This window comes from Cryptomeria japonica, chromosome 9 (genome assembly GCF_030272615.1).
Source record: "Cryptomeria japonica chromosome 9, Sugi_1.0, whole genome shotgun sequence".
NCBI lineage: Eukaryota > Viridiplantae > Streptophyta > Pinopsida > Cupressales > Cupressaceae > Cryptomeria > Cryptomeria japonica.
Window position 1 is genome coordinate 246,576,580 of NC_081413.1, and position 14,559 is coordinate 246,591,138.

The 14,559-nt window shown below is 38.4% G+C and overlaps 1 protein-coding gene across 1 annotated transcript in view; it reads right to left on the minus strand.

Moving 5' to 3' along the window:
* LOC131049988 (alpha-mannosidase I MNS4) overlaps positions 1 to 9,152 on the minus strand; it is a 195,946-nt gene extending 186,794 nt beyond the window's left edge. Inside the window, exon 1 of the mRNA XM_057984108.2 lies at positions 8,777 to 9,152. Coding sequence (XP_057840091.2) covers positions 8,777 to 8,887 — 111 coding nt within the window. The 5' untranslated portion in view covers positions 8,888 to 9,152. The remainder of the gene's footprint in view (positions 1 to 8,776) is intronic.
* Between the last annotated feature and the right edge of the window lie 5,407 nt (positions 9,153 to 14,559).

Consider the following 14,559-nt stretch of genomic DNA (forward strand, 5'->3'; position numbering starts at 1 on the left):
CTTCTATTTGGAAAATTGCCAAGGGGGTACACCTCATGTATGATCACTACCTTAATATTATTATTATTTCAGACTTAATCACTTCCCACTAGTATTTAATCTTAATTGATTCTTCAATGATATCACTCATGTCTGGGTTGTTAATAAAGGTTATGTTAGGACTGTTACAAATTTGTGATCTCATTATCATACACATGCACCTATTTGTTCTTCGTATAATAAGCAACATTGGGTTTCTCCTTTGTCCTATCCCTCACAATTGATAAATCTTTTTCTATTATGTTGCTCCTCATTATGTGACATTTGTAGCTCTACATGGGGATTCATTGTCATTCATGGTGGTACAATCTCACATGCAACCATTATTTGTCTATGGTAGCAACATAATAGTCACTAGTGTGGTTGTCCTCGTCTATACACTGGGGGGCAATGACAATTTGCTTTGGAGGTGTGCATCCTTCTTGAGGATCCCCTTCTCTTCTATATTTCTTAAAATATCAACATAGTAATATGTCAATATTTTCAAGGGGGCATATGGCCTCCTAAGTTATGATCTCATTGAAGCGCCCCCTTTGTGGTGGTGTTTTTTCATAATGCCCCCTGAGGTGTGGTTATCAATCTATCTATTGTAGTATTGGTGGCCTATGAATCACCCAACATAGCATAGGTTGCTAGCTATTCAAATTCATATGACTTACCTTGATCACCTAGCATAATGAAACTTGGCTAGTGGAATTTAAATGAATAATCCAACATAAAACGTCCTCCTCTAACACTTAAGAAATCTCATAACCATAATAAAACAAATTCTCCTTTCTATGCATATCATCCAGTGCTTGGTATTCCACTAGTGAATGTTGGACCTTGAGGGATAAAGTACAACAAATCCTTGATGTCAATGTTATCACTCTCCCATTGGTTGCTCACCTGTTAGGGATCAAATGAATATGCACGCCTCACCCGAAACGGTTGTCAAAGGGGAGGAAAGTGAGTACTTTCTATAAAGGTTCGGCCCTGCTTCTACTCATGATCAAATGCCTTGACATTCCCTTCCAATGGTGAATAGGATTTTATAGTATGCCTCACCATAAGATATATATGGGCTCGCCCCTCTCATGATTCTAGCTTATTTGCCACAACTATCGAATGCAAGTTTATCTATAGTAGGGCATGTCATTAATTTACTAATTAATTTGGCAGCCCCCAGGAACATTAGTCGAACCACAGAGATTTGGATCGACCCCCCAATATCAAGTCCCCCCTCCAACTATGATTAGAGGAGAGGTAGCCTTATTCAAGCCCCTACTATTTTAAGGGGGTAGGGCTGTTGAAATATGTAGCTAGAATCGGATTCTAGTTTAAGTTATCTATGTAATCATGGGCGGCAGCATGTAATTTGTGTAACTTGTAAAGCATTTAGGTCTGACCCTAAATGGGCGAACCCCTTGTGCAATTATGTAACTTGTAATTAGGGCCGACCTATATGTAACTTGTAATTAAAGGTCTGATCCTATTCTTGGCGCCAAAATCTCAAGGCCGACTATGATCTATTGGAGGCATTAATTCATATATATACAAGATGATTTGTGATCATTCTATCATCAATACAATGAGCGAATTTCCTATCTCTGCAATCAGCAAATCACCGAGGGTTCCTGAATTTGTCTAAAGGCTGGCGAACTTGTATTCCAAGCTGAGCGAACATCCTTCAATGCTGCCGAATGAAGTTACAGTGATAGCGATCTGCATTTGAAGGATTGTCAAGGTCATAGCATTTCAGATAAGTCTGCCCTAGCATGAGAATGTTGTAATTGTGCTACTGTGTTTGATCTAATATAAATTGACATAATTGTTGCTGGGTTTTTCACCTCCAAGAGGGAGGTTTTCCCAGGGTACTACTGTGTTATGTGTATTGCATTTATTGTTTTATGTTCTTTGTTATCAGTCTGATCATAAAATCAACATGGTATCAGAGCGGGTTCCTTCTATAAAGCCTAACAGCTTGAAGGTAGATCTCGTATCCTTTTTGCAGACTGAGAGATCAAAGCAGTGTCCAGACTTCAAACTAAATTCACACTCCTGTGGCGAGGGTATTTATGAAGTGCTTATAGATGAGAATGGATTCTGAGTGATGGCGAGGGCCGAAGGCCACATAGCCATCATCAGATGATTCAGTGTGATCTAAGTGGATGGTTATGTTGAAAACTAACTTATAAAGAGATAAGTATTTTTTGAATTTTTCATGCTGTTATCAATTCATTGGATAGCGAATCATGTATGATAGTCTTAAACTATTGGTAACCTCTCTTGAATGTTTTTAGGACGGAGATTGCATTCTAGGGTGGATGAGCTTGATACATCCTGTGGGAAAGTCACGCAGGCTGAAGAATGGAGATGCAGCTTGCTGCCATGAGACTAAGTTGGTGGCTGAAGATGTCTTCTCGAAAAAGAAGGCTATAACATTCACAGGGAGCCAGTTTTTTTCAGCTTCAGTGGAAGACTCATCTTTTGTGTAATAGTTTTCGTTCCACCCTCTGCGAGTAGGTATGGTGGATCCACCCTCTGTGAGTAGGCATGGTGGTGATGCATTCTTCTCTGGGAGAAGTTTGAGGTGAAAGCCCTTGTTCCACCCTCTGCGAGTAGGCATGGTGGACCCACCCTCTGCGAGTAGGTATGGTGGGCATCATTGAAGAAATTCTACCCTCTGTGAGTAGGCATGGTGGTCCCACCCTTTGCGAGTAGGTATGGTGGGTATCATGGAAGAAATTCCACCCTCTACGAGTAGGCATGGTGGTCCCACCCTCTGCGAGTAGGCATGGTGGTCCCACCCTCTGCGAGTAGGTATGGTGGGTATCATGCAAGAAATTCCATGATGAGTTCGTTCACCCTCTGGGAGTAGCTATGGTGAACGTATCATGTGTTTCATCCATGGGAGTAGCCATGGTGGTAGCCTCTATGTGACTTGATTATTCATAAAATCCTCTCTAGCTAAGAGGGAGTGTTGAAATATGTAGCTAGAATCGGATTCTAGTTTAAGTTATTTATGTAATCATGGGCGGCAGCATGTAATTTGTGTAACTTGTAAAGCATTTAGGTCTGACCCTAAATGGGCGAACCCCTTGTGCAATTATGTAACTTGTAATTAGGGCCGACCTATATGTAACTTGTAATTAAAGGTCTGATCCTATTCTTGGCGCCAAAACCTCAAGGTCGACTATGATCTATTGGAGGCATTAATTCATATATATACAAGATGATTTGTGATCATTCTATCATCAATACAATCAGCGAATTTCCTATCTCTGCAATCAGCAAATCACCGAGGGTTCCTGAATCTGTCTAAAGGCTGGCGAACTTGTATTCCAAGCTGAGCAAACATCCTTCAGTGCTGCCGAATGAAGTTACAGTGACAGCGATCTGCATTTGAAGGATTGTCAAGGTCATAGCATTTCAAATAAGTCTGCCCTAGCATGGGAATGTTGTAATTGTGCTACTGTGTTTGATCTAATATAAACTGAGATAATTGTTGCTGGGTTTTTCACCTCCAAGAGGGAGGTTTCCAGGGTACTACTGTGTTATGTGTATTGCGTTTATTGTTTTATGTTCTTTGTTATCAGTCTGATCATAAAATCAACAAGGGCTAGCAACTATCAAATGCAAGCTGAGCCCCTACAATTCTATGATCACGAGAATTCAATCCCACCAACTAATAGAGAACCCGGGCATCTATTTCTCACTATAAAAATCCAAGAAGTGCTTCCATGGAAAAGGTAGAACCTTGCCCAAAAGGTGCTGCTTGGTCATTGATTAGGAAGAATCTCTTAATGTTGGCATGTTACGTATAGAATCTGGAGAATCATAGTCTAGCCCTATAGTTCCCACACACCATAATTATAGGCATGTTACGTATAGAATCTGGCCCTACCCCTCCCTTTAGCCATGGTTAACCGGGCCTAATTTGACTAAGGATAAAAGGCTTGTGCTTTGCTTATTGTGTATTGAGCGCTATGTATACTGATGGGAGAGAACTGTTTCCTTCTATTGCTGACTGTTTAGACCAATTAGTACTCCTTTCAATCATACAATCTGCTACCTGATCTATACTAAGTCTCAGGAAATTGTGAAGTCTTCAAAAAGACAATTTTCTTTTATCAAGGTATTTGTTGTCAAGGTGGGGGAATGACATTTTTCATTAAAAGATTATAGGGCCAGTTAAGAGGAAAAAATACATATCAAAAGATAACTTCAGAATGCTCATGTCATTAGTCTGTACGCCTGCTATTGCAGGTTTGTACAATACAGCTTGGAGAGGAAAAACCTTGCTTTGATCAATTTTGGTGTCAAGACTGTTGTAGCTATGTGAGGTTTTTTCCCTGACAAGGTGTTCATGTAAGAAAGAATTAAGCACTAGATGGCATTTTTCATGTCAATGACATTGTCAGTCTATGCAGCTGATGTCACATCCATGTATAGAACTTTAGCAAGGAAATTGTCACGTTCTCATGCTGAAGGTTGGTGGTTCATCCCAGCTGTATAGAGTCAAAATTGATTGGGAAGACCTGCATATTTTCTATGCTTTTGTCACTCTGTAGTTAAAACTTGCAGCCTTTGGGCACTTTATTGTAATTTTACACTTTTTATATGATATATATGTATTTTAATTTTCATATTGAAGATAAAGTTACCTCCAACGCAACTGGAATGATTGAAAAAGCTGTTCAATTTTTCTTTCTCATGAGATCAAACAGCAAATGTGTCAGACACATCGGAAACAGCATTTTGGTTTGCGTGGGAATTTGTTGAAAGTAATCCATGAACAACAAGAAGATAATCTGCTCCATAAATGGATTGAGTGGACACTTGGACCCTCACATTCATGTCATTGTAGCTCGCAAAGTGTCATCAAGACGCCTAATGGAGGAGTTTATCATTCGACCAGTGTAACTGAGATGTTTATGGTCGGTGACCTAATTGTATTATGCCTATGAAGGTTTCGGGATGGTATGCAACATCTTGGAATCTCCGTTGGCAGATAAGACATCTCCCGAGTTTGTTTCAATTCAGTGTGGACCTCATAAACACATTATGTTGCAAGGGCAAAATGAATGTGAAGATGGGATCAAAAGTTGAATTTAAGTGTAAATTCAGATACCCCTCGAAAATTAGTCCAATTTCAATAAAAGATGGCACCTAGTTTTGAGTCCATATGCAAAAATTATGGCCTTCAAAAGAACTAAGTTAAATGATTGGCCAAAAAGTGGCAAACATACAATTGCTTCATGGTGAACTTGCATTCACCCTGGCAAATTTGTGGCTGGCAAACGAGTAAATGCTTCATTTGGAGGCAAATTTGCCACTTACAAAGTGGCAAATGCATTCTGAACGAACAGAGAGCTAGAAACTAGAAAGTAAAGTGTTTTTCTCAATTTTTGGTGTTTGATATTCTGTCTTCAGATGGTTGTGAATCAAGAAGGATTTATTATGAACCTTCACCTCTAGAAGAGGGTGGACACTCTTGTTGGTGTTGTGTAGAGCAATTGTTAAGTTTGTAGATGTGTTTCAAGTCTGCTTAACAAAGTACAATGTAAATGCGTTCAGAGCTCCAAAATCAATGTGTGAGCTTGTTAGGAGACTGAGTAGCTTCTGTAAACACTTGTACTTCTTTGATACATAGTGGATGAGGAAGTTCTTGCTTTCTAAAATGATGATTTTGACCTGATGTTGGTTTTCTCGAGATAAATGTGTGTTTCCAGATTTTGTGCTTGCATATATATTTAATTCGCATTTGTGAGTACCAATGTCCTGTTTTTTATGGTTACTTGTATTTGAGCATTGGAAACCATTGTAGATGGTGAGAATGTCAGTTTAAGTGTGTTAAAGAGGTTGTAGCATAGTTGAATCCATTCCTTGATGACTGTGAGTGTAGAATATCCACCTCAGTTTACAGGTCACAATGTAGACCCATGGTTATACCCTATATTTGTTCATAGAATTATTCCCTGAAATCCAAATTTTGTAGGTTCTAGACACAACTTAAATTGGCTGTTTATGGTTTCGTTAATTTTGTAATCACATGTATTGCCTCCTGAAGTGGAATCTGTGTGAACAATGAGACCACACAGAAACTAACTTAAGAGCATTATTCAATCTCCAATCAGCGTGTTACTGTTGACAAACGCAGTTGAATTATGAAAGAAAGATTAAGAGTAACCTTGAATGGCTTAGGCTAAAAGGCTAGCTATGCATGTATGTTGTAAAAACTATGAAGAGGGGCTGCAGATCAAATCCTAGTTTTAAAACTTTGAAAAGACCATAAATCTTTAGGATATGAGAAGCGCTTGCAAACAGTTATTTTTCTATTGCAAGACCTAACATCATGGAATTAAATGCAAGAGTTATCAATTTGGAAATTTGCATAGGTGTTTGCAGATGATAGGTCTTTCATTTATTAATAATAGTCTATTCATAATACTCATAGCATTCTCTTTATCTTCTGACTCTAATAAAGCAATGTCAAGATTGTTGTTGAGCAATGTTTTGCCTTCATTTCATCCCTTCAAACATTTTGGTTTAGGTAATGATGTTTGTTAAAGAATTAACATACTTTCTTGCCTGACTTCTTCAACGTCACCATTAAGAAAGCCCGAATGGCAGTTTCTATACTCCAAAACCCCTTCAAAGGGTGGTCAATAAGGGCCAACCAAATAATTCAACCCTTTCCAAAGTAACATAGCAGCTGCATCACTAATTATATACTGGTTGAAGATGCCCTCAGCTGTAGTTATCTTCTGATTGTTGTTATCATGAAATGGATTAGGGTCTGTAGAAACTGTTACTTTCACGGTACTGTTGTTCTTTAATTTGACTGTTGAATAGTTGGCAGAGTAGTTGATGCGAGTAGCAAATGGCCTTATCCTTAATAAGCTGCTTAGTGCTGGTGTAGCTTTTAGAATCTTTGACCTGTACACTGGAATCAGCTGTAGTGTAGGAAGCCCCAATGGATTCAGGTACTGACATGTTAGGTGCATATTTCATATTATATATTGCGCTGCCTACATCATAATAAAACTATTATCATTGGCCCCGCTGAATTTGGCACTCATTGATGTTCTGATTTCTTGGACTGCCTAAAAAAATTTAACCTGATCACTGTGACAAGTGCTACAAGCACAGTTTAACTACAAAACATCTCAATGAAGATTGGCATCACCACATTGTTCCATATATTGCCCCCGCTAATCAACTAAGCTCCATATGTTTGATCCCAATTGTTGGACACCCTGTCTTGAGGACACAGACTAATATCTTTTCTCTAATGCACATAATGACTTGACCAGGTTTTAATTACACCTTGCAGTGTAAACGATACTAATCAATCTTATTTGTTTCTACTGTTACAAAATACATATGACAAGTTGACAGCACTTGATGGAATATTGCAATCCCACATCTTTCAGAAAAATTGCTTTTGAAATCTTTAAATTTGTAATCTACAGTCAGCAATTATTCTGTTTGAACTGCTCCCTTTCTAGACCCCACCGGCTGTGCCACTATCTCTTGCTCTCAACTGTCTTTCAAGGTGTAATGGATTCTCAATGATAAATTACAAGCCTTTGTTTCATGAATTCCCTGATTAGATAATGTGGGATTCCACTCTTGTTTGTTTACTAATGCTCTGAGTACAGTTATGTGGGAATCAAGGTTTCTTTGTCAATTTTAACTCTGCAGAAAGACATACACATTGTTTTAAGACAAACGCCAGAGTACAGCAACCACATAGCTCCTACCCTCTTCTTCGTCTCATCAATCATTCTAATCTACGTGAGATTGGATTCACCTCTTTAGGCAATCACTGGGTATATTCCTCAAACTTTCGGTTGTCACCCTTGAGGACTGCATCCGCTTGACAGCAACTCATTTCTATTCACATCAATTATTCTATAAATCTCCCGGAAACTTGCATTTGATAAAGAAGCTGAGATCAAATTAAAGTACACTAAATTGTAGTTAAATACCTTAAAAAATGATGAATGCTTTCTATCCTCTTTATATCATCAGTTTGATCTAAGCTAGAAACCGCCAGATATCTCAAGCTGCTCAAAGTGTATTCGTGGCTGTCATCCTCTCTTGACTGCATTTGCTTGGCTGTCACTCATTATTATTCCCACCAATTATTCTATATATCTACTGGCAAGTTGTATTTGTTCAAAGCTAAGATCAAATTGAAGTACACTAAATTAAAGCCCAAACATCCAGAGAAAAAGTAGAATGTCGCAGCCTCCCACCATATTATCATTTTGATCTTACTGAATTAGGTTAATATCTCAAGTTGATCAATCAGTATACCTCAACTTTATGTTTTGAACAGACCTTCGTACCAGAACCCAATGTTTAAATCCCTCGAAAATACATTCGTGGGTGAATTTGAGTGATGTACTGCATCTAGTTGTCCTTGCGTAGTCTAGGTGCAACTCCCGGGTGATGTTACTGGAATTGATAGTGATACCTAAAACAAAGGTCTAGTGGCAGGGATAGAATTTACCACAAATAGATAAACAAAATACAAATGACTGTTACATTCGCCGAGGGCAAAACATCACAATGAGATTTACCGTTAACCTAAGGAAAACTAATCGAAAGGTTAGAAAGCGGAATGGCTATAGAGAAAATCCGAAGTGAGTTATTAAATTAAGAATGCTTTAATAAAACCAAGAAATTGTTTACAGAATCCCAAAACTGAAATTAACAGAGTAAAAGAAAGAAAAGGATGATCCACCTCATCTCTGAGCTGCTTTGCCTCTAGTGGTGTCACACTGCCACCATTCAATGGCCTGATAAGCATTACCAGTAATGCAAGCAGCAGCAAAAATTCCTTGAAGCCCTTCATTTTCTCTGATCTATCATAGCATATTGACTTAGAGGCTTTCAAAAATATAATTGCTTGTTCCGATCTGAAGAATTCTTGGCACTTCTGATTGTTCTTTTATGTTGGTGTCTATTACAGAATGAAATGGATTTTAAGGACTACATTTGAGAATTACCATCACACCATCCTTTTATATTCAGCAAGCTGCAAACAACGAACCCTCTTTAAGAGGGTTGCTCCGCAATAGAACAGCGTATTAAGGGTCTCATGAGCTGTTTCACGAACTAGTTTTTAGAGCTCCTATTTTTAAGATTTTAAATTTAAAGGGGTGTGTGTGGGGTGGTAAGTTTCTCTTATTTATGTTCTAAAATTTTATTTTTCATGTATAATTTTTTTTTTAAAATGTTTTGTTTGATTTGAATTTAGCTATTTGATTGTAGATTTAGAATTTTAATTTTATTAAAATATAATCAAAAGATAAATAGTTTTAAAATTTTGAGTTTGCTATTAAAAGTTCTTAGTAACATCTATTGAGATATCAAAAGTTTTCTTGTATAGAGAACATATGATAAGGTCTCTTGCAAGGATGAAATTATCAACAAATTTTAAAATAACTTTTGCACAAGGATGAGGTTTGAAAGTCGTGACTTGAGGTTGTTACAATCATTTTGTGATACTTCACATTCAAGGGATACTACAAATGGATATTCTTGAATATCACTTGTCTATGTTAAACAATCTTAGACATAAAGTTAAAATGAGCTTCCCCTCCTCCTTACTAAGCTCTTTATAGAAATTGGTCTTCGATGTTTTTTATGGGAAAAGTTAACCTTTCTTTTCACCAAGGATTAATTTATTGTATATATAAATTTACTAACAAAAACCCTTGCTAGTAATTTATTTTCAAATATTATTAAACCTAGGGACATCCCTCCTAAAGTAGCTAACCCCTAAGATAGCTCTAAAAAGGTGTCCATTCCTAAAGACAACTCCCACCCTACCCTTGGCCTAGGTTGCTCCGCACCAAACCCTAGCAACATGGAAAAGCCCTCCCAAATTTTAGAATTTGTTACCTAGGACCTTGAGCTCCTTAGGTTATGAAATTGATGAAAGGTCAAAATTTTGATTTTGCAATCCCTTAAATAACCCAACAAGACTCCTATTGTAAAAACCTCAACAAGCCAAAGCCTATCCCCAATAAATTGAGAAAATAGAGGAAGAGTTGATTATTTACCTCAAAGATACTCAAACTACCCAACCTTGCGTGAAAGAGGACACCATGTCGGAAAATATTTGCAAAACTTAAACAAACTGACAATAGCAACCTGAAGGGATATGCCACAGTTGCATGAATTTAAAAGATTATGTCAAATCTCTTGAAGAAAACCTAGACCTACAAGCTAGTATATTGAATGGTTTATCTGTAAAAGTCAAAACATACAACATATAGTCCATAATTTGAGATTCTTTCAACTGTCCCAAGTTAGAATAATGTTCCCTTTATGAGTAAGCAGATGGAATCAAGTGAACAAACTTTTTGCTTTGTATGAGTAAGATTAGGATGTTGTTCTGAATATTTTCCTAAAGTTTTGCCATAAAAGTGTCAAACAAATTCGCCTAGGGTAACCTTGTCCTCTAATTTCTACCTCTACAAAAGTTGATTCTATGTATCTCAGTCTACTCTTTCTAAATCTATATTTGTTGTCTCTGGATCCTATCATCTGCACACACAAATGAGGAAAATGGTGTTGTTGATAGGAATCTGCCTAAGTAGAACCCTCGGTTTGGAATTAACCCTATAATTGAATTCAAATTGGATTGAAAGCTTTGAAGTAAAATGTTGGATATTATACCCCAATCTTGTTGAAGTTGATGAAGGTCGATGATGCAAGGCTCTTTGAATGTGATCACAAGTGTTGATGCAATAATATGATGTGACATGACAAGACATAAACAATTCAATCATAAACACATGCTTACATTAATATTGTTATAATTATATGTTGCTCCATAATGGATCTAGATTTGAAGAATGCTTGAAGGACATGGTGGGATATCGCCTTGATGCTTAATATCATGGATGGAAAATGAATGCTTGTGATATGAAAGTGAACAAAAGGATTCTCTTATATAGGGTTGTCAAGGTATTTCACAAATTAGGCCAACCTCCAAAGGTAATATTGAAGCATTGAGATTGGAAACCAACTAGCAGGAAGTGGGCACCAACATGTTCAAATTTGGGCTCAATTTTGAGGGACACAGGCAAGCCAAGTGCCTTTGTCTAGGACAAGGAAACCCTGAATGCCATTTTCCACCCAAAACAAGGTGAACAAGTTATGGATAGGGTGCACTTAGCCCAATACAAAGTTTCAAATCACCATGTAGACATATGACATCAATTTTATAGTACAAAAGTAAGAAATAGGCTTGGATAAGAGCTAAGACAAAGAACACTAAGGCAAAGGACACAAAAAGTAGTGTAAAATTGTACTAGTTATAATTTATGGTGCTACATATATCCCCCACTTTAGTAGGACTATGAGTCTACACCATGGGGGCTTCATTGGCTAGGCAATATTATATCATGTGCATTCATATTGGGGGGTTTAATATCCTAGAAATGAGGGTACAATATATTGCCTATCTATGAAAATAGGACAGTTTTTAATTCGAACCATGAAAAAATACAATATTTGGTGAAAATAGGGGGCTTTTAATTCAGGTAGTGTATTGGGAGGGGGTGACAAAAAAGGAGTTTAGGGCAATATTTTTTGAAAATAGGGGGATTATTTAGTATGTCATGAACACACATATTATAACCCAGGTTCACTTAGTGAAGCCCCTATGGTCTACACTCATACGGTTGGAAGAAAAAAGAGAGAGAAATGAGCAACTGTGAGCAAGATTACAAAGAGATAAGACATCACCGAATTTGAGGGAACAAGCCACCAAGCTTAGGATCTTAACTCACACAATCCCATACAACGACACACAAAACAAGCTAAAAATAAATAAAAAGGTAAAAAGACAAACAAAGACAAAAGAAACATAAAAGCGGTTAGTACTAAAACTAAAGGCTCCATGTCAACTAGATGAGGAGACTTTGATAATCAAATGTCTCAACCGCTAATATCATTCTTGGAATGTTATTGCAAGAGCACAAGTGGTCACATGGAAAGAGAAAGAGCATGCATCAAGTGATGAACCATGATCCCACTGTGAGAAAGGTATGTTATGCTATCCAAGTTCATGGGAAAGAGAGGAAACATGGATTACACATTTTAGCAAGTTGTGTTATGTTAGTGAACTCATCCTGCAAAAGGGGTGCCAAGTGAAGCTTTCTTATCACAAGGCAAGTAACTAAAAAGGTGTTACTGGGACACCGCAACCAAACAAAGCATTGTATGTGGTGCAGGAGCACCCTTCCAAACTCTTTCTCTTTCTTGTTTTGTTGGTGTTATGCTTCTTATGAAGCCATTGTACATGAATAAGAGCCATGAGCTCATGTGTGCTAGACTAGGACCTAGTTAGGGTCCTAGTGGAGATCTTAGGGGTCATGAGTCAAGATTGTGATTTTCTTGAAAATGGAGGGTATGTGTGTCCTTGAAGTGTTTAGGGGTCCTTTATAACATGGCGGTGTCCTTAGGTTGGCCCAATGTGGGTCTAGGAGTCATAAAAAGCAACATTCGGAAAGTTGCTCAAAAGTTGCAAAAGTTGCATGACAACTTTTAAAAGTTGTCAAGCAACTTTTCCACCATGATGTCAAGTTCTTTAGGTTAGCGTGGAAAACCCTAGTTTGGGCACACAGACCGAGGAAAAGGTAGTATAAGTACTTGCAAACCCTAAATTCATGGGTTGGATGTCAGACATTGTATAGCCCTAGCAAAAAGATCAGACTGAGACTGTAAAATTGTTACCAGTCAGTGTGTAAGAAGAAAACAAGCAAGTTAATGGATTGAGAAATGTCTGAATCTGTGTGGAATGTTTGTCATGGTGTAAATACTTTCATTTCTAGCAATTAGTTTAGGTTTTTACTTGCAGATTGAGTGTGTGTGTGTGTAAATAGTTTGTAAATTGTCTTCTTACTGTCCAGTTTTGGACAGGATTGTGTAAATGAAGTCTTAACTCCATTCCCCGTTGTGGAACCACCATGAAACCATGGGGAATGGATGTGAAGACCTTGTACTATAGTCCCAAGCAAGCAGGATGCTTCAAAATGTAGGAAGGCCAAGCAAAGACCTACTCCTGGGCGAGACTGGACAGTGCCCAGTTAGGAGAGGTTAGATTGCAAAGGTCTTGGAGAGCAAGGTTGGACAGAGGAGAGTACATCCTTTGGAGGAAGTGTAGAGGAGTGTTAGAAGCAACATTGGTGTGAAGGAGGAGCCTCCACCAATCCAAACAAGGTGGCTAACACACAAAACCTTCACTACGACCCAGGCAAACTACAAAACCGTCACAAAACCCTTAAAAAAACCCCAAAATTCGCCCGAGGCACTGTACGGCCACTTGAAGGCCCAAAACCTAGAAAATCCTTGAGCCCTTGCCAATTGAATGGCAGTCCATTTTGGGAGTTAGGGTTGTGTATGCATCGTTTGTGAGAGAAAGCCCTAAAGGACCGGGTAGGAGGCCTAATTGGTCCTAATCCTTGTAGCCCTGTTTTGTAAGCAAAAACACAAAACAGTGAAATTGGTAGAAAGGATGAAGGTAGCAACTTCTTGGGGGCACATGGGGGGATGTAAAACACGGTTTAAGACCTGATACAACCTTGCTAAGACCTTGGAAAGTGTGAAACAAACCTTAACCCTTATTAGCCATAGTAAGGGATTTTGAGTCTCATGAGTAGGTGAGACCTTAGGAGCAGCATAGCAACTCATTAGTGGGTGGATTGGGCAAGGTCAGGGGATTCCTCAAGCAAAGGAAGTCCTAGAGACCCTAGGGTGTGAGGAGAACACCAGGCGATCCAAGGAAAGGATCCAAGAGCATAGACTAGGCTAGTCTATCCCAAACCCCATCCCATCAGATTGGTATCAAAGCCCAGTTAAAGACTTGGAGGACTGTGTATGTCTCTATATACTGGTGAATCAGTAGAGGAGAGCAGAATGGTTACTAATGCAGAGCTGGCTAGAGAAGTAGAAGAGCAGAAGGAGAAGAATAGACTCCTTGAAGCAGCAATGAGTGAGATAAGGGATAAACTGTAGGAAGTGGTGGATTAGAGGACACATGAACCTTGGGATGAAGACACCAAGGGTAAAGGCAAGAGAACTATAGACATAGATGACATAATCCCTGAACCAGATCCCTTGTTCAATGAAGAACCTTTTGTGAAAACTATTAAGGCTTTGAACACCAAAGCTTTTGAAGGATTGCCACACTTCAGTGGAAGAATGGACATAGACACTCATGGAAAACCACTTTGAGTGTGAAGGAGTGACAAAGGTTCAAAAGGTTAAAGTTGCCAAATCAAGATTAAGGGGAGCAGCTTTGACATGGTGGAAGTACCTGCAAGAAGAAAGGGTTAGCATGGGGAAGCTACCTATTGCAAATTGGAAAGCTATGGTGAGTAAGATTGAGGAGAACTACTTACCAGAGGATTATGAAGTCCAACTTCATAAAAAGAGACAAGGATTGAAGCAAAAAGATCTTGATGTAACTTCCTACACCGAAGAGTTTCAAAAACTATGTCTTAGATCAAA